Below are 19,762 nucleotides of genomic sequence, written 5' to 3'. Positions count from 1 at the left end.
TTTGGGCAGATCAGAGCATTCAGCATAGACATATGAACATCATCTTTTGATCATAACAGTCTGCACATTCAAATAGTGCCTTCCCTTAGAGGGGCTTAAAGCAGTAATGAATTAAGCTTCTCTACACCCTTTTGAAGTAGGATGTGTTGTTCCCATTTTACAGATAGGTATTGAGGCATAGGGGTTCAGTGACTTGCTGCATCACCTTAGACAAGTCCATAGCAGAACTGGCAGTAGAACCTAGAACTCTGGGCTCCCAGTCCAATGCCTTGAGGGGAAGTCTGTTCTCCAGTACAGAAATCTGAGGGAGAGAAGATTTCTCAGGACATCTCATCTGTGTTCTGTCAGTTCCTGCAGGATTGTCCCTACAGTCTCATGTCTGGATGTGTCCCAAGCAAAGGGACTTCACCATTTCCTTTTAAGATTCCTTCCTAGCCTAATAGATAATATGGTGGGGCAAGTGTGGTCTGTATGGAGTGTGGTTTATTGGGAGGAACGCATGGGTCTGTACATAATCTGTCTAAATACATCATTCTTTCCAGCAAGTGGTCTCTCACATACATTGTGCTTTTGTTCCTAGTTGGCTACTGTGGCACTTTACTACACATACTCTGCCCTGGAAGAGGAAATGGACTGCAACAAGGACCACCCTGCATTTGCCCCTTTGTACTTCCCTCTAGAGCTTCATCGGAAAGAAGCATTGGCTAAAGACATGGAGTATTTCTACGGGGAAAATTGGAAAGAGAAGATTCAGTGTTCAGAGGCAACTAGGAGTTATGTAGACAGAATCCATCATGTTGGGCAGTATGAGCCAGAGCTGCTGGTAGCCCATGCCTACACACGGTACATGGGGGACCTGTCTGGGGGCCAGGTACTCAAGAAGGTAGCCCAGAGGGCCTTGAAGCTGCCCAGTACTGGGGAAGGGATCCAGTTCTATGTGTTTGACAACATTTCCAATGCACAGCAGTTCAAACAGTTCTACAGGGCCAGGATAAATGCCCTGGACTTGGACAAGAAAGCCAAGGAGAGGATTGTGGAGGAAGCCAATAAGGCATTTGAATTCAACATGCAGGTACCATGCATCCCCAAACTCTTGTAACTGCCTGTACCTAAGTAAGCTACACTGCTTTAATCTTCTACCTGGTTTAGACGGAACGTTAATGTTCCTGACAGTGCAGGACTGATGGCGTTGGCTAAATCCAGGTGTAATGTAAACAGGGGAAGGAGGAAAGAGTAGAGCTATAAGCCTTTTAAACAAGAAATGCAAACTGCATCTGATGTCTCTACTAAGGACACGTAGAGCACTACCATGCTTGGGCTCAAGTCTTTGTTGGGGCCTCCAGGAGTTATTGTAATGCCAATAATTAATACATGCTTAAGTATTCAGTAAGATAAGGGGAAGAAACCAGGCTTCCTCCAATGGGGAAAACCCCACAAACTTATCTGAACCTACTTCCAATCTTTTGGAGTGCCAAAGAAGCACTTAATTAGCCAAATGCATCATACACTCAGGGGCTTCCACATTCTGGCCATCTAAAGGCTGACTTGACGATTTAGCAGGATCCTGAGGGCTGCTTTGTATTTATATAAAATGGAGCAGACTGTAGCTATTTTACCTCTTTAATCTGAAGGTGTAACCTAGAGACTAAACATTCCAGCATGCAGTGGGTCTTCAGGACCACACAACCTGTTTTGACTCCCTATCAGTCAGATGGGAGAGTACAAGTTTTGATGTACAGGTTCTACCTGTTTTGGCCTCTATGCACTTAAGTATTGTTGCATTAATTTAGATGGGGTTAACATGACCCAGTCACTGTCCAGCATTAAATAGTATTAAATTAGGTTCCTCTCTGGCCTCGTCTGGTCAGAACATCTCGGGATTGAGATGACAAAGGCCCAGGGTCCCAGGAGATAGTGGGGGTGGCACCATGATGGTGAAGCTTGCTCAAGTAGCCAATTTTTTTCTTCCCCCAAATCTTTCTTTAAAGACCCACAAAGGGCCTATCCCCTAATTATTCCACCGATTAGGCCTAGTCTTTGACACCTCTATTTTGTTTCATTGATTTTCTGATTCTGTGCTTGTTTACCAGGCATGATCTTAATACAGTCTTTGAATTACATCATTAGGCCTTTTCGTTTAGAGTAATTCAGTCTGCCCCCCCTTTCCCCTGCCTTTCATATCTTTTCTCATCAACACTCGCTTCCTCCAGTTGAACTCACAATTAAGGTAAATTTTGTAGGCCCAGTTATCCCAACAGCACCCATCTACCCTGTTGAGCATGCTGGGTTGTACCTTCTACACAAGTTAAATGCAAACTATTTGAGCCTCCTCTCCAAGCTTCACACCAAGCAGCAGGATGCTTCTGTCATAGTCTTGCCCTGTTTATTTGATGTGTTCTTCCATGTCATATTGAATCCCTACCTGACGCTTTCCCCTGTTGGCTGGAGTGTGAGAGCACAGAGGAGCACAAGTTATGATTTCTTACATTCCCAGTTCAGTTCTACCAAAAGTAGTTCTCTTCCTCCCCTTCTCCCCCCTGCCAAACCCTCCCCTCTCCCCCCCCCCCCCCCCCAAAAAAAAAAACCCCTGGAATAAAACTATCCAAGTACTCTCTTGCCTTGTTCAAGCTGTGATAGCTGGGTTCAGAACATAGGGGACACAGGTCCCAGCGAATGGTGCTGTAGTTCTCCTTAACTTTTGTTGACTAAAACTCCCTCACACTCCAAGTTGGGAGGGGCTCTCTGCCAGCAGACAGAATCAAGGGTAATGATGAAGCTCAGCACTCTGTTTGGGGGCGGGATGCAGGGCAGGGGGGAACCGAAAATGTGTTCACAGGGAGTAAAGGGAGCAGAGTGAAGCTCGCAGGAATGTCTGAGGAGAGAATGGATTGGGAAAGGGGTTTTTCAGTCCAGAGTCTAAAGGGAAAGGAACAGCAGCAGAGCCTGGTGGCCTCAACCCTTCTGCAATACTCAAGGCTATTTTGCGTTGCTAATACACTTCACTGAGACCTCCCAACTTTTCCTCTAGGCACTTGGGAGAGGCCTGGGAACACTGCTGGTGAAAGCAGCATTCTCATCTGTGTGGAGTAGAATCCCACCCTGCCCTGTCTTACCTGGGACTCTGACTTTTTTATTCCTGTAACAGTAGCTCCCAGAATATGCTTGGTGCTGTGCAGGCATTTCACCTTCAGTGAAACCCTGTAAGATGAACAAGAAAGATCTCTTGAATCTCTCACTTGCAAACAGGGCAGAGTTCCAGGCTGTAACATTCCCATGGCCCGGCCAGCTCTGGAGAAATCAGTTTTAAATAGGGCTGTAAATGGAGCTGACCCCTCCAAACTGACATTTGCCCTCCTTGGGAGTAAACAGGAGTGGAGAGACTGTGGATTTCATGTGATGCACTAGAGAACAATTAGTGCTATTTATGACAGTCAGATGTTGGCACTTCTCCGATGTTTGTTTTTCAGGGGCCTGTAGGCACAGATAGTCCCCAGTAGGCATTTCAAGATCTTTGTTTTTTAGGACTGCTCTGTATGTAAACATAATGGGGGGAAGAAGAGCCAAGGTCCCCATATAATAACTCTGTGGACTGATCGTGTGGGATGTGCCCTCTTGCTGGTGATCCCTCCTTGATGTATCTAGGGTTATTTCCCCTCCTTCATGACTGTCACGGAAGGGTGGAGGATGGGATTTCTTCACAACCTCTAGGATTTAAGGATCCACTCGTTCCAGTACAAGAGGGCCAGCACCCTGTCCCTCCAGTTTCACAGGGCTCACTGAAAGTTCTGCTACCTTTGTTGCTGGCGGGAGTGCTGTGTCATGTAAAGTCCACACAAACCACAAGATTCACCTGCAACCTAGACACCTGTTTCAGGTGCCAGCATGTAAAGGGCTCATCCTGTTTTACAGTGCTGCATGAAACTGTTCTGTTTAATGAGTAACATTGCTGGAGCAAGCTGCACAGTAGCATTTCAACAGAGAAGTCATGTTGTTAGCCTCAGAGTACTTGGAGCTGCACACTTCATTTACTAAATATTGAACTAAAAATAAACCCTAGTACTCTGTTCAAGGGTTTAGTTCTAGTCTGAAAAGTTTACTGAAAATGGCCCTGCTTGCCAAGTGCATCAGAACTAGAAGAGAGAATTTAATTCTCATTAGCCTTGCAGAGTAAGTCTGCCCTGGAGGAGTGAGCTAGAGCAGTGGTTCTCAACCAGGGGCCTGGGCCACCACCAAGCAGGGCCAGCGTTAGACTTGGTGGGGCCCGGGGCAGAAAGCTGAAGCCCTACTGCATGGGGCTGGGGCCCTGAGCCCCACCACCCAGGGCTGAATCTGAAGACTGAGCAACTTAGCTTTGTGGGCCCCTTGTGGCATGGGGCCCGGGCAGTTGTGCTGCTTGCTACCCCCTAGCCCTGGCCTTGGCTTTTATATGCAGAAAACCAGTTGTTGTGGTCCAGGTGAGCCATGGAATTTTTATAGCATGTTGAGAGGGCCTCAGCAAAAAGGTTGAGAACCCCTGAGCTCGAGTTCACTGGTTTGGTTCTTCACCAAAATTCCTAATTCAGCTGACGTATTAAAGGTAGGTGCCCAGTTTTAACACTCAAGCCTCAGACTGAGTTTGCAGGGCTGGCAGCTAGGAAAAGAAGCAACGACTTTCAAAAGTGACTGTGGGTTGTGGGGGGGGGTCCAACTTTTGAGAAGATGGGTGATCAGCATGTTCTGAAGACCCAGACCCCTTTAAAATGTCAAGTTGGGCACCCAAATTACCAGTCCCTTCTGAAGACCTTGGCCAGCAGCTCTTGTTAGCTGAGCTAATTTGATCTGGAAACTGAGACTAAATGTGAGATGACACTTCAGCTTCAAGTGAAATTTACAAGAATGGCTGTGAAGTGCTGTATGCTCTTGGTGACTCTCATTGAATCTTCATTTTCCCTGGCAGGTATTTGATGAATTGGACAAAATTGGTGCATTGTTAACGGAAGAAGCCCAGGATGGAGGGCTCCCAGTGCATGATGGAAAAGGAGACCTGCGCAAGTGCCCATACTATGCCACAAAACTAGGTAGGTTTTCTTGTATTACAAGTACCCCAGAAATGCAGTTTAATGTAATATCGCTAACAGTGCTTTCTGCCCTTCCCTGCAGGCAAGGGGGACTCTGGCTGCCCTTATCACGTTGCCATGGCCATGCTGAAGCAGCCCACCATACAGTTTGTCCTTGCAGCTTGCATTGCCTTGGCTGCAGGTGTTGCAGCCTGGTATGTGATGTGATGGATGGATACTAGATGGAGTTACCTCATGATGACACAAGCAGATGAACACACACTTTTTGGGACTGCTCCTCTGTTGTTGGAGTTTTTAAATGCAAGATTTAAGTAAACAATAAACCAGAATCTGCAGTGAATGCCTAGGACTGTTTGTATACCAATAATCCAAATACTGCATGGTACCACACCTAGTAATCTATATAATTACCCAGCAGGGTTCTGAGCTCGTAACTTAATGCAGGAATTGTAGTCTAGCTCCACAACTGCCACTTGAAGCCAAAATCTGTAGTGACCGGATGCGGGTCTTAAATCAGGGGATGGCTTTAGCCACCTATTGTCAAATGATCAGCTCTTCATATCCCTGAGCAGGCTAGGGTTTGATAGTGTTTGCCCCTTCCAATGTAGTATAGCTCCTCACATGCTGATCAAGCACATAGTTTGTGACACTGGGACAGAGCATTCAGAGCTGGCTCAATCAGGAATTGCACTTTGTCCTTCCCAAGGAGAAGGTGGTGGTGGGGGGAATTCAAACTGCTCCAAAAACAGCTCAGTTGCCCCAAAGGCAGAATAACTTGCTGCTCATGCTGCAAGGACCCTAGGCTCAAAACCAGTTTTATAAATTAGGGTCCTTTTTTTGCCCTGGCATGTAGCAATTGCTGAGCAAATAACTTCCCATGGCCTGGGGGAGCAAGTCCTTGTATATATTAAAGCTAATGGTTAACTTTTTCATGTAACTTAATTGTGATAAAGCCTTTGACCCAATAAAGTTTATACTCTGATGTCTTCGTAAGGGAGTTTTTCTTCATGCAGAGAGGTGGAAGAGGAGAGGTCCAGTCCCTGAGAACTTCATTGCAAACTGGCCTTTACAGTCAATTCATCTCTGCAGGGATGGATGCAAGGTTGCACAGGGAGCATGTATTCACAGCATGGAATTCATTTAGGAGGCTTAATTTGGCACTGGTAATTACTCTGTGTAGTGTTGTGAAACCTTGACTTTCCACTCACTCCTTTCAACTGGATCTCCAACTGGCATTCTTCTGGGCACTCTGGACAGACTAGCTTTGGTTTTTGCCTCCAAAATTATTCAGTTTATTAGCGCAACCTCAACAGGTGGAATTGCTTACCTATACCATAGCTGCATGTAAAACCTTGTGACATTCTTTCCTAACCTGAGACTCTCAAAGGAAGTAGTTTGCCTTCTGCTCCTTATGTCCAACAGACACTTGATTGCTCAAAAGTGAGGGCCGCTTTTGTCACAAAGGAACAGATCTTCCCCCTCAGACTGTCTAATCATCATGGAAACCAGATTCTAGTGTGTGACAGTGAATTGAATTGCACTGTAGATATTATTGCAGGAGCCCTGTCCAAGGGCTGGGGAGGGTTTTGGAGGGATCTTCTAGCATGTGAATTGTATCTGGTTAACTAAGGAAACCAAGCTTTCCTCATGCTGCACAGGATGCAGATGAATATAATTTTTTCTTTCCCCAGTAGCTTTCATATGCAATTTTCTGTCTTTGTTAGAGAGCTGGGATTGCTTGATGTATTATCTTCTGAAACCATGGGCCACAGCAGGCTCAGGTCTCCTAGACTTTCACAGCAGGGGTTTGTGCTATTGGAAAGGGTATACCACTGTACCTTTACACCAAGCCCACAGTGGGCAACCTGAATGCCTTTGGAGGAGTGGTGTCCCACTACAGCCAGGTCAGTGCTGTGAGGCAGAAGTCTGATTCCAGAGGAGCTCTTCCCACCCCTGTTGAGAGGGGAGAGAGTGGTGGGCAGAACACAGATAGCCTATGCCCAGGGGAAGCAGTACTCTCCCCTGCTGACAAAGCACTATTAATCAGTAACAGCACAAAGCCTTGCCTCCTAGTGTGTGGGGTGTGCTGGGAGATGGTATGCTGTAGGCAAGCAGCTAGGGGGCTGAGAAGGTGGGTTAATGCTTTCTGCCTTTGCTGTAAGCTGCTTGCCTGCATTTCAAAATCCAGCCAGCAGGGGTGGCTGCACAACCCAGTCAAGTCCTTGTGGAAACTGCCTCTTCTTTATAAGGGCCACACTCATTTGCTGGGAGTGCTGATAGCTGGATTCCCTGAGGGGAGCTAACTTTTATTCTCCAGGCTAATCAGCTCCTTAAAACAAGGCAGAGGTGTGGGGGTAACCTGTAGCCATACCTCTACAGGAGGGCAACAGTGTACCCCAATTTAAGCACAAACCTCTGTATTTGTCCTAAATGACATGAGTGGCAGCTGTACCCCCTGATGCTTAAATCTCCCCTCCAACAGCTGTGGAGCCCCCACCTCCAGGCCCAGCCCTGTACAATTACTGGTGAGGCAAAAGTAGCTGCTTGTATTTTTTTTGTTGTTTGTTCCTCCTAGTGCTCAGTTGCTGCTGGAGGTATTTGCCCAGGACCATGGCAGAAGATTGAAGGGCTGGGTATATTACCATTCATCAATGCAGTTTGTATACATTGGGGACTCCACTCACAGGTGGAAACTTTCTTCCCATAGGCTGCTCCAGCTTAGAGAAGGGGAGGGTTGGAAGCATCAGTGAAGCTCAAAAAGCAAAGGGTAGTGAGTTAGTGTTCAGTTTTTAAAATGACCCCTCCTAATGATCCCTGATCTTATCCCTCAAAACTGATATTGAAAAAGTTCTCCTTTCCAGCCTCCTTGCATAGGCTCCAGTCTCACCTGGAAAGTTTCCTACCCTCTCCCCCCTCACCCCCAGAGTTCTGGTGAAAGCCACTTTGACCTTTTCATGTTTTTAACTTTTCCTCCCACTTCAGTACAGGAAGGGGTCCAGTTAGCACATACAACTATTATTGATGCCTTAAAGGGAAGTTGTTTTAGCCCCAGACTGTACTGCAACCTTCCCCAATGCCAGTGTGCCTCAGGCATGACCTGGCAAGACAGGAATTTTCAGTCCTTAGTCTCCAACCAAGAAAAAAGAGCCACATTGTGCTGGCTGTAACCATAGAAATCTTTCTGCCAAGACCTGGGCTGAACCACGATCCGGGCAATGCTGCCCTGGGCCAGCTTTGTGGGCCACGTACCTCAGTGTGGAAAGACTGTCTCACTACCATTTCCTTGAGACATCCAAATCTCAGAGAGCTTAAAGAAGAGCAGTACAGTGAGATCAGGCTCTGTCTTTTATTTATATACAAATATTATGTAAAAGCGCCAGCAGTTTGCTTTTTAAGTACAGAATAATTCACTCCTGACATCAAACAAAGTCAGGGCCATGCTTTGGGCTGTTTCTCTCTAACCAATCAGCTTAAAGAACAAAATCAACCATTTCACATTCATGACCTGGAGGGCTAGAGCCCCCACGTGCATACATCTGACCTAGTTTAATGAGGGGGGTGACAGACAAAGAGCAGATCTTCACTGTGTTTTGATAGCATGCACTCAAGAGACACAAACCAGAAAGGATTACATCAGCTGGAATAAACTGAAATACAGAGCCACTGAAAAATGGAGGTTCAGCAAAGGCTCCCTGAATAGCCTTGGGCTCAGCATCCCAATAACATCAGCTAATTTTAACCCTCCAAAATGTACATTTCTTCTTCCTTGTATAAAAAAGGAACCAGAACAGAACCCTGTGCATAGACTAATTCATACCATACCCATTAGTGATGGACCTCTGGACAGTGACTCTTCATTTTCATGCAAAAACTGACTGGGCTTGAAGGGTAGAGGATTCACATTTCTGGTAAGTTAGTTACAACCTGGTGGCCATTTAAATAATATAGTTAAATTAAAATAAAAACAAGCTCCCCTACAGTGCTGCACTGAGTTATCTACCCACTTGGATGCACTGCCATATTAGTGGGGAGTAATGAAACATTGGGCCCTAGGTAGCACAGTGAAAAAGTGCATTGAGAGAGATTCACCAGTTTTTCTATCCCCCAAACATAGACATTAAACAAAATGTGAACAGAACAAAATAAGAACAAGGCATATGCTGCAAACCTACATGCCTAGGAAGAGAGCAGCATAATACTGTCATAGCCAGAAATGGCTAGAGTCAGCCACCTTCCCTTTCACTGCACTGTGTGGGTTCAATAGACAGGTCTTTCAGTAGGGGGCAGGAGGGAGGCTGACCACAGCGGCTAGAGCTGAGGGTGATGAAGGCAGATGAGTGTGGGGACTCCTCAGGCTTCCCCACCTCTTACTCTGACAGGGGAGAGTGCTCTTGACTGGAGACTCCTGACTGGCTGATGGATTTGGATAAGATATTCAGTGAGGTCACCAAGCCCATTGCACTTGTGATTGGCTACTGATGTGAACCCAGGTCTCTGGTGACAAAGGCTAATGGCTACACCACTGAGGCCCAGGTGAAAGCTTATTAGAAAGTCAAGGCAAAGGAAAGGCAGATGCACACATGGTTTCTATTATTTCACACTAGACAGACAGCTCCAGCTAGTCCATGGGAGAGCTTGGAGCACAGAGGGCCTGAAGCACCTGAATTCCACTGAACGAATGGGAACAAGATAAGGCCCATTCTTCTAGCTCTCTTCTCATGCTCATTGTTCACTAGATTTGGGGGTGGGGTGGGTGGGGGAGCAGGGAAAAAACTGCTACTTAATGCTGAGTTCCAGAGAGAACCAACCCTCACTGCCTCCCACAGGCTGAGCTTTCACATCCCTTGGCATATGGTAGGGTCTGCAGCACCCGAAGAGTAAAAGTGGCTTCATGATTCCGGCAGACTCACAGCAGGAGCTACTGCTCCATTCCCCCTCCCTGGCTTTGTAAGGAAAGTTTCTCAAGACAACTGAGGATGGGGATTTCTAGTAGCTGCCAATTTCCATACAGAATTGGTGGGTTAATGCCTGCACCCACACTGCAAATAAAGGCCTGTCTCTTCATCTGTGCCTCAAATGGTGGCAGATGCCTTCTGTAACCCACGGCCTCTGGGCTGCTGTGTGTGATCACCCTGGGGCTACAGGAGCCATTACACCCATGGAAGAGCCAGACCTAGGGACTGACACCTGAAGCTCTAAGATCCCAAAGCACTTCAAAAGAAACAGAACCGCACCCCTGAAAACATGCCCTGGCCACCTGCAAACTAAACAGAGCTGCTGCTTCCCCGTCTCCTTCAGTGCAAGGCAGAGCTGGCTGGGCTCCAAGGCAGGAAACAAACATTAGCTTTACTCAGCTGCATGGCACAGCCAGATGTAAAAGCACAACATACAGAACTAAACAAACACTGGCCCTAAAATAAACCTTCCCTTTCACACTACGTAGTCCAAGGACAACAGCCCATCTTTGTCCAGCAACATGCACCCCCTTGCTGCTAGCCTACAGACAAAGCAGAGAAACTGAGTGAGTGTAGGTATCCAAAGAAAAACAGTCAGAAGCACTGCATTTCCTGGGGATGGACGGATGTGCTTGCTTTGAATTTGTGGTTTGTAGAGAACTGCAACACTCAACTAAACAACTACAGGATCTGTCTGCCTTAAAAAGAGACCGAGCTGGTGAGCACAGGAGTACCCCAGCACCCCACAGTCCTGTGGGAGTAGACGTATTCACAGCTTCTAGAGAAATAAGCGAGCTGCCATCATGGAATGGAAGGAAAGCGCCCCCCTATTGCAATGGCTCAGTCTATCACTAACTGGGCAAGAGCCCATTGGAATGGCAGTCCCTGCATGCTGTCTGTTGAAGGATGTCTGCCTTACATCACTGTCTCCTTTAACAGTGGCTACCAACAGTGACTGATGGGGGGGATGCAGGAAAGTGAGGTAGGACAAACCAACAGAGGTGGCTCTGACGGGCAAACATAATCCGGAAAGGAAAAAAGTCTTCTGTGCAGTCTGATGCCTCATTTGCAATCCTAGTTCTAAGCCCTCTGCAAACAGCTGTAAGGATGAGACGAGACGGGACGGCTGGAACGGCAAGGTGAGTGGTGCAGCTATTCAATCTCATAGCCTAGCCCAGCTACCTGTCAGAGCTCACATCTATACACCAGCTCTAGCTGTTTGCGGTGTGGGCCTACAGCTTCCTTGTCAGTGTGTGAGTACCATCGCTCTACTACAGCATTCGAAGCTCTTTTAAAATGGAAGGGGAAATAAACACACACTACCAACGAAGGGCTAAGCAAAGGAGCATTCGGCACGTGTAGATCGGCGTGGAGGAGGGACTGACGTCATTCCAGCAGGTGTGGCTCCCAGGGGTGCTGTTAGCACATGCGCTTGTACGTGTAGATGTAGGCTTTGCAGTTGGGACAAGTGTGGGTCACATCCTTGAAGTCGTCTATTAGACATGGAATGAAGCAGCAGCCCAGATCACATCTGGAAAAAGAGGGAGAGATCAAAGCCAAGTGAGCAGGGGCAGGGCACGGCAAGCTCTGTTGGGGCCTCCACTCTACCCCTCACAGCCTGGCCGACTAACTACACACACACACACTGCTGCCACCCCAGACACCCAATGAAACCTGCTCCCACTGAACTCTGGGGGCTTCCCTAGTAAGTCCTAACATCCCTTTGGAGCCCGGTACAGACGCCCCCCTCCCAGCAGGCTGAGAAGAGCAAAGCCTTTTAAGGGTCCATATTTAAAGAACACAGCAAAACACCTGATTTAACATCATTCACTGCTGGAAGGACGCTCACAATTGGGAGCATAGGGACGCCCAGCCGGAAATTCTCCTTCCGGCTAAAAAACCAGTCCCATCGCTCTGCAGAGAGACGCTCCCCACGAAAGGAGCTCTCCTAACACCATGGTGAGTGCAGTGGGGGCAGCTTCCTGCTAGCACCAGAGCTGTACTAGGGAGTGGCTAGAGCCCACCAGCAACTGGCCTCAAGCCCAGCTAAGATGGAAGGGACAGGCACAGGGTCACCAGGCAAGGCAAAGGGCCGGTGCAGAGCCACACATGGACTATCACACACACACTGCAGCTTGGGACCCGCATGCGCCTCACTACCTCCTGGCCCAATTTCCTCTTCTGCCAGCAGCAGGCGAGAGGGGCTTCAAGGCCCAGTCCTGTGGGGGGCTCTGTAGGGGATAAAGCCAGCTGGACGAGTAGCCAGTTAACAGAGAGGAGAAGTCAGTGCTGCTTGGGCAAGTCCACTGCTTGCTCCTTTAGCTCATCCCTCCCCAATCAGTCAGTGACCCGAATGGAAGGCACCGGAGAACAGCAAAGTTCCTCGTCCTCCCGGCACATACCCGACGAAGCAGCAGAAGAAGCCGAGGAGGAAGTTCATGAGACCTATCTCATGTGTGATCGCGGTGGTGATGGCCTGCTGGCAGTGAGGACACACCGTCTGCACGGGGCTGCCCTGGAATATTTCCCCTTGCAGCACAGTGACCGTGGTTGCAGCCCCCGATGGTACAATGACAGTTGCTGTGTGGCCACCAGGAGAGGGGTAATGTCCTGCAGCCGGGTAATAGCCCATGGGAGGGTGAGGTCCTGGGGGTGGATAATAACCTGCCAGTGATAAACACGCGTACAGTGAGAGGCCTTAGCACATTAACAAGCGATCCCTATTCCACGTTTCTGAGCAGTGGGACTACGTTAGCATCCAGCTGCTCAGTGCTCCCCAGCTGGCTAGCTCTGTGGGCTCAGCAATGACAGTTAGTACATTGATTATGGGTAATGCCTAGGGCCAGCCAGGATCGGGGCCCCACTGAGCTGGTACTGTACGAGTCGTAGGCACATTGTACCCCAGCGAGTGCAACTGAGGACACTGCAGCCCTGTAACTGCTAACCCAGCACATGGCTCTGTGGAGAGTGGGCACTGTGGAGAGAGGAACCAGGCAGAGTCAGTCGCAGATTACCACCAACACCTCTCCAGAAAGGTAGGCTGCAGGGGCCCGGGAGCTGAGGCTCCTACCTTGGCTCTAGGAGAACGCCAGACCCCTAATGAACATCTCCTCTGCCCACAGCACAGAACCCAGCACTTAAGCTCTGGGAGCTCCTGAGAGTACACAGCAGCCACTGTGTTTGCCTGCCTGGTCCTGACAATAACTGACACTGGGTCACGTGACACCAGATCCTATCCTGCTATGCCACAGAGAGCAGCGACTGTGTATTCCCTAGCAGGACAGCTGGCATGGCGAGAAGCCCAGGCTGCTGTGGAGAGCAGGCAATAGTCCAGTCAGATTTCTGGACTCCTTTCACTGCACCAAGACAAAGCGTCTGGAAGGAGCACACATTCGTCGGAGCTCCCGCTGAAAGCCATTCTCCGCATTACCCATCCCCTCCAATACTCACCATGGGGCATGTAGGGCACAGAGCCATCTGCAGAAACGGGAGGGGGGATGTAGCCTGGCTGCAGGGGTGGCTCGTATGGGGGTGGCCCAAAATCTGAAGGGGGCACAGGCATCCCATAAGGCTGGACTCCAGCAGTGGAGACTCTGTCTGAAAGGAAAGGTGGAAGGCATAAAGGATTAGCTGGACTGGAAGGAGGTCACTGGGGAGAATGGAGGGGAGAGGCAGCAAGTGGCAAAGCACAGCTGAGCCGAGGCGTTCTAAGCCAGGCTGCAGTGGCAGCCAGGCCCCCAGCATATAGAGTGCAACATTAAGGGGGGCCTGGCAGAGACCAACCCGGTGGAGATCAACTTAATGTTGCAATGAGGGCCACACCCACAACCAGGCACTGCCAATGGGAAGAATCCAGCAAAACTGGAAACCCTGTGCTGTGCTAGAGGGAATCAGGAAGTGTCTCTCAGCCAAGCAAGCTCTGCCAAAGAGACCCCAACATCTCTCCTTCCCAACTCAGGGACTTTAACACCCACCGTGTTCAGGGAGCAACTCATCTGCAGTGACCATACTTCAGCAGGGGGCGCTCCTCCCTCCCAGCCAGTACTGGAAGCCCCCGCACACAGGCAAAAGGTGCCTAGAGCAGATCCCTGAGCACCGGGATTAAAGGCCCAAACTCTGGAAGAGGCATTAGCTGGAGACCAGCTGTATTTTGCTTGGGCACTGGCCTAACAGCCTCCTGCAGTTCCAGCCAACGTCTATAGCTCTGTGCCTTACTCCCTGCTCTGTTGGGGGGCTGGGAACCATCTGAGCCATGGCTGATGTGAGTTCTCTTACAGAGCACTATGGACTCTTCGGGAAGAGAGTTATGAACTACAGTCATTCAGTCTGGCCAGCTGGGGGAGCAGCCACGATGAGAGGGGGATGGGCAGGACCATTTGGGAGCTGAACTGGCCTGCCAGTACACTCTAACAACTGACGTCCAACTCGCCTGCATCTCCCCTCTGGCTGCAGCTATGCCAGACAGGCAGGTTTCAGTCCCAGTCCTCGTTTGGGATCTCCACATCCGAGATGGATGTGAACAGGGGTCCATGGAGTTCCAGTATATATGCATCCACCCCAGGGGTGCACAGCAGGCCTCCACCAGCAGCTTGGCTCCTTTTGTTCTGAGAGAACTAGGATTTTAGACCTGCCATAGCCACCCTGCCTCAGACTAACGTGCTGTGTGCTACATTGCGTCAGCCATGCCTGCAGAGACATACCAGTGCTGGGTGTCTCAAGGGCCTCCTTAGGCCCTGGAGAGCACCTGATCCATGCCCCAATATAGTCAGGTACTTGCTGCTCAAACCAAGCTGCAGAGTTACTGGGAAGCACAGCTCTCCCCCTCGCTCAACACAGGGGCAGTGCCAGGGCATGGGCCGATACTCAAAGTGCAGTAAAATCCCGCCCCCAAAGCCGATTCATATCATTGCATTAAGGAGCTAAGAAATCCCACCCGCTTGCTACTAGCCGTTATTCTGATTTTTTGGGAGGTACAAAGAATGCTGAGCAGCCACCCTGACTCCAGTGATCCTGGGGCCGAGCATCTTCAAAAAGGAATTCTGGGAGACTTGCGAGCAGCCAATCACTATCCCTTTAAAGTAAAGGGCTCCTGGCATGCTGGGATTAATGCCCTCCTACCAGACAAAGGGTACAGGCAAATGCACAGCCAGATGGATCTGAGACAGGTGTCTGAGGACGCACATCTTGGTACCTTTTCAGCAGGAACAATGGGACCCATTTGGGGCCCACCAAACCTCAAGTGGCAAGGAGAGCAGTGGAAAAGAAATATATAATGAACAATTCTCTGTCTGCTTCAGCTTGTGAGGGGTCCTGTGGCTACAGAAACGTTTCACAAACCCCAAGGAACCATGCTGCATACTCAGTTATACAGCACCATGCAGCGGTGGCAGGATTTTGGGCAGGACATGGGTGTGAGGGGAGAAAAAGGGAGGATCCAGGCACCCCCAAGGAGGGGAGCAGCTGGTACTGAGAGAAGCAGAAGGGGAGACGGCCCAGTGGGAGAGCTCAGGGACTTTGTTTTAGCCACGCTGGGTCTAAGGTGGCAGCGAGCCATTCAAGATGGGACAGTGGAGAGACAGGCAGAGAAGCAAGACTGGACTGAAAACAAGAGGCAGATTTGTGAGGGGGGTACAGGGAGCCACAAGAGCTGGTGAGATCATCCAGGGCAGGAGGAGGAGTCAAGGATGGATCCCTGAGAGATACCAGCTGAGAGGCAGAGGGTGGAAAAACACCCAAAGTTGGGGTCAGAACCCTCAGAAGAGCAGTTACTTGGAAGCCCAGAGAGACAAGGGACAGGCAGCAGGAGGGTGATCAACTCAGGCAGCAGCTGGCTCATGGAGCAAAAGCACAGGAGAGGAAGCGAGATTTGGTCAAGGGCCCCGGTGAGAGTGGTCTGCATGGGGCCAGAGGCAGGGGCTCCTCTACAGAGAGGAGTCAACCTGCTTCGACCAAGTCTGTCACTCCTTGGGCCAGCAAGGCAAGGACGAGAAATACACTGCTCAACTGGCCAACAGCTGGAAGGTTCAGGAGAGAGAGGCAGGCCCTGCCATGCTGGGCTAGAGTCTGGCCTGCACAAAGAGTCACTTGGCTGGGTGACCAGACCCCTTGGGGGTCGGGAGACCCTGGGATGGTTTTATTACAGCTTCTCCAAGCTACCCGCTGCATAGCTGCGCCACAGACCTCTCCTTGTCTCCCGGTTAGGGAGTAAAGGGTCTGAAATCGAAGTGGAGCAACGTGCTGACTTCACTGCTATAGCAGCTCTGCGTCAACCCCAGTGCACCGCACCCAGCAGTGTGAGACTGTAAGGAGACCACCTGCCCCGGGGTTTCCCCTGCATCTGCCCTACTCCCATTGCCATTGGGACTGGATCGCAATGTCGATGGGATGCCCCATCCTCTGCAACTTACCCGACATGGTGGGTGGGCCATTCTTCTCTTCTATTAGCGGTGCAGAAGGTCCCCCTGGGTAGGGTGGGGGAGGGTCACTGGACATCGCTTACAGCTGGTCTACAAGGAAAAGAATTACAATACATACAAACTCATCACCCCTGGAAGTACAGAGGCATCCACACACCCCAGTACAGCTCAATGCAGGCAGAGAGGGAGAGCTTTAGGGTTACCGACAGGAACCAGATTTTTCCACAAGTGTCATTTTTGTGGGATCCTAAGCCAGCTCATCGACAGACACTCGCTCCAACCCTAACACCCTGGGCTGTGATCTTGTCCTCATCTCTCCCAAGCTAAGCAGCTCAAGCTGGGGTCAGGACTCATGGGGAACCCATGGTGCTGCAGGCAGCACTGCTGCTGATTCAGTGACCCTCGGCCCTTGGAGCCAGTGCTAAAACTAACCCAGCTCAGTGTTCAAGGTGCTATGCTGGAAGAGCTGAGCTTGCAGAGGGGATGCATAACAGTAGACCTATCCACTGCGGCATTTTTCATGAAAGGGAAAATATTAACCCAAGTGTCTAAATTTGATTTTAAGTAACTACATTCCACCTCCCTATATTCTCCTGCTGTTTCAATTGGATACATTATCCTTCTTCCCGTCGTACTTAAAAAGGTTGGAGAGAGTTAAACAACAGCTGTAGGTCACTGATGCAATTCCTGCATATATTTCCTAAACGCTTTGGGATTATTCAGGATGGAAGCTGCTCTACAAAAAAGATCAGCAGCATCATTGTGGGATCAGGGGTAGAGGACGCACATCTGAAAAACATAGGCCCTGAACTCTGGATCCACACTTCATTAGGGTTAGAATCAAAGCTTTGTCTTATGTTAAAAAAGCAACACCTAGGGGGCAAGAACCGGAAGAAAAAACCCATAAAGCATTGAAGGAAATTAAATATTAGTTTCCTAGAAGTGCCTAGTCAGCTTCTAAGAGAGGCTTAGGAAAAGGATCATCTTTAGTTTCCAAATAGTTTTACCTTTCTTCTGCCTAGAGCTGGGCAAATCAGATGCCCTGATTGAGTCAAGAAAATGACAAAATTCTTGTCTAAATTATGCAGGTTGAAAGTCATGTTAGTCAGATGAAGTTGTCTACGGGGAAACACACACACTTTTTCAAATGAGCAGAAGGATTCCCCCCCACCCCTTTCTGGGTGTGTCTATGTATATATGCAAAAGAACTTTGTATCTGCACAAATCTCCATTCAGGCCAGCGGTTGCCCCCTCCCTGTGTGAATCAATAGGGAAGAAGCCTGCGTGGAAGATCAGGATCCAGAAAGTCCTGGGTGCTTTATTTTGTACTTACTGGGAACGGCTTCTTTTCTGGATGTTTTCATGACTAAGAAAGCCCCCAGCAATGGAACATGCTATCTAGAGCAACACTCCTCACAGAGACCGTGCATGTGCCAGTGAGGAACCAGAGCTCTCAGGGTCAAGACATTCCTCAGAAGATTATAAACTCATCACAGTTGGAGCCTACACTTTCTCTTTTCACTACAAAGTTCAGTTCAGGTCATGCAGTGCCAGCTTTTCAGCAGGAGAGCAATGGACAAGAAGCCATGTTGGGTATCCATTCCTAAAGGATAGGTTTACACCACACTCCCATTTGGAGCCTGCTGCTGGGACACAGCTGTCCACAGCTCATCCATGCTTCTAGCACAGTGTTTTAATTCAGAAATATAAAACATTTTCCCTTACACAGCACACACCGAGTATGGCTCTGAAAAGGTCTCAGGCTGGTGTCAAGCACACTGGCAGCACTAATCACCACTGGGTAGCCACGTAGATTATAGATAGCACTTTGTTGGAGGGCAAGAGCTGGGACTTGCCTTGGGGCTAGACGGAGACTGTGTGATAACAACAGTATTAAACTTGGGGACCAAGCACTACCATATAGCCTTGTGTAGATCAGACACATTCCTACCAGTATTTCAAGACAGCTTTTCTACGTGGGTGAGGGATGCACTTGATATGGGAATCCATCTGGAAACTTCTCCCCCACCAGGATCTTTCCCTTGCTGCAGTCCGGACTACAGGGTCACTGGGAATGATCTGCTGAGCACCTCATGCTGGGGTAGGGCTCCTTAGTGGGAAGCGACAGGGAGAGGGAAAGGGGATGGGTATCAGTTTACCTATAGGGCACTCATTTAGCAAAGCTTTAGATAAAGAGATTAAGAGGGTGGTTTATACACAAGTTTATACAGTATTTCTTGCCCCTTGAGCAGTATTTCACAGTGATTGGCAAGGGGTAAGAAACACTATTTCCCCTCCAATAGAAGCACATAGCTATTCTGAAAAACAAGACACAGCACGCACAAGAGCTATCTATTCCCTGGTACTCCAGCCCCCAGGAACAGAGTATTTTTTAGGGTCACCGTTAACCAGGGTTACTGGCTATTGGGGCAAACGGCACTGAAATGCAGCAGTAATTAAACAGCTCAGACTCTGCCAGCGGAGAATTCATGGCATCACATTCCGTTCTAGTGGAATTTCATCCCCTTAGCAGAGTCTAGCACTAAGGACTGGGATTCCAGACTCCCATTGCAGTAGAGAAGGGGAAGAGTGACTTGGAGATGCCCAGAACTGGGATGTAATTTTTGCTTGCTCTTCTACCGCCTGTCTCTGAACCATGTGTCTTCCATGTAGCTGCTAAGCAAGGCGCAGACAAGGCCTTGACATGAAAAATTAAACAAGGCAAGTACCCGAGTAAGGACAAATCTATACAACACACACTCACCTTTCTCAAGAAACTTCAAACATACAGCAAGTCTCCTCTGTGAAGCATTATATCCATTTCACAGAAAGCTAAATTGAGGGAGGGAGACACTAACTTCCACCTGTTACGACTTCTAGCTCCTTTTGCCTGTTCATTCTGCTCATATTTTTCCAATGACCTTCCCTGTTTCTTTTGTAATAGATCACTCAAAGCGTAACCCAGTCAAGGATAATTTTGTAGGAAACTGCAGAAAAATCTTACCACATCATCACAATTCAATCATACATCACCCTCTTCTCTTACAAACTTTTAATCATCCAGGAACCTTCTGATATCTCCAGGGGAGCAAGTGAATCCATCAAGGCCAGGAGTTCTCAAACTGGAGGTTGGGATCCCTCAAGGGGCTGCGAGGTTATTACACGGGGGGTTGTGAGCTCTCAGCCTCCACCCCAAACCCCACTTTGCCTCCAGCATTTATAATGGTGTTAAATATACAAAAAAGTATTTTTTAATTTATAAGGGGGGGGTCGCACTCAGAGGCTTGCTCTGTGAAAGGGGTCACCAGTACAAAAGTTTGAGATCCACCGATCA

The 19,762-nt window shown here is 49.0% G+C and overlaps 2 protein-coding genes across 9 annotated transcripts in view; one reads left to right on the top strand and one right to left on the bottom strand.

The window, feature by feature from the left end:
- The window catches only part of HMOX2 (heme oxygenase 2), a 29,300-nt gene extending 23,261 nt beyond the window's left edge, over nt 1–6,039 (top strand). For both annotated transcript variants that reach the window (XM_048866816.2, XM_048866817.2), the window contains exons 4-6: nt 581–1,072; nt 4,937–5,057; nt 5,140–6,039. In XM_048866816.2, coding sequence (XP_048722773.1) covers nt 581–1,072; nt 4,937–5,057; nt 5,140–5,264 — 738 coding nt within the window. In that variant the 3' untranslated portion in view covers nt 5,265–6,039. The remainder of the gene's footprint in view (nt 1–580; nt 1,073–4,936; nt 5,058–5,139) is intronic.
- Nucleotides 6,040–8,389: 2,350 nt separating this feature from the next.
- CDIP1 (cell death inducing p53 target 1) overlaps nt 8,390–19,762 on the bottom strand; it is a 35,379-nt gene continuing 24,006 nt past the window's right edge. For 5 of the 7 annotated variants that reach the window (XM_048866819.2, XM_048866823.2, XM_048866818.2 and 2 more), the window contains 4 exons: nt 16,420–16,518; nt 13,463–13,609; nt 12,415–12,676; nt 8,390–11,543 (listed from right to left, as the gene is read on the bottom strand). In XM_048866819.2, the coding sequence (XP_048722776.1) occupies nt 11,432–11,543; nt 12,415–12,676; nt 13,463–13,609; nt 16,420–16,504 (606 nt within the window). In that variant the 5' untranslated portion in view covers nt 16,505–16,518 and the 3' untranslated portion in view covers nt 8,390–11,431. Of the gene's footprint in view, nt 11,544–12,414; nt 12,677–13,462; nt 13,610–16,419; nt 16,519–18,379; nt 18,539–19,762 lie in introns of those variants that run through there. The other 2 variants (XM_075132854.1, XM_048866825.2) reach the window with 2 other exon arrangements.

This window comes from Caretta caretta, chromosome 10 (assembly GCF_965140235.1).
Source record: "Caretta caretta isolate rCarCar2 chromosome 10, rCarCar1.hap1, whole genome shotgun sequence".
Taxonomy (NCBI): Eukaryota; Metazoa; Chordata; order Testudines; family Cheloniidae; genus Caretta; species Caretta caretta.
This window is presented reverse-complemented; position numbering and strand designations above follow the sequence as displayed.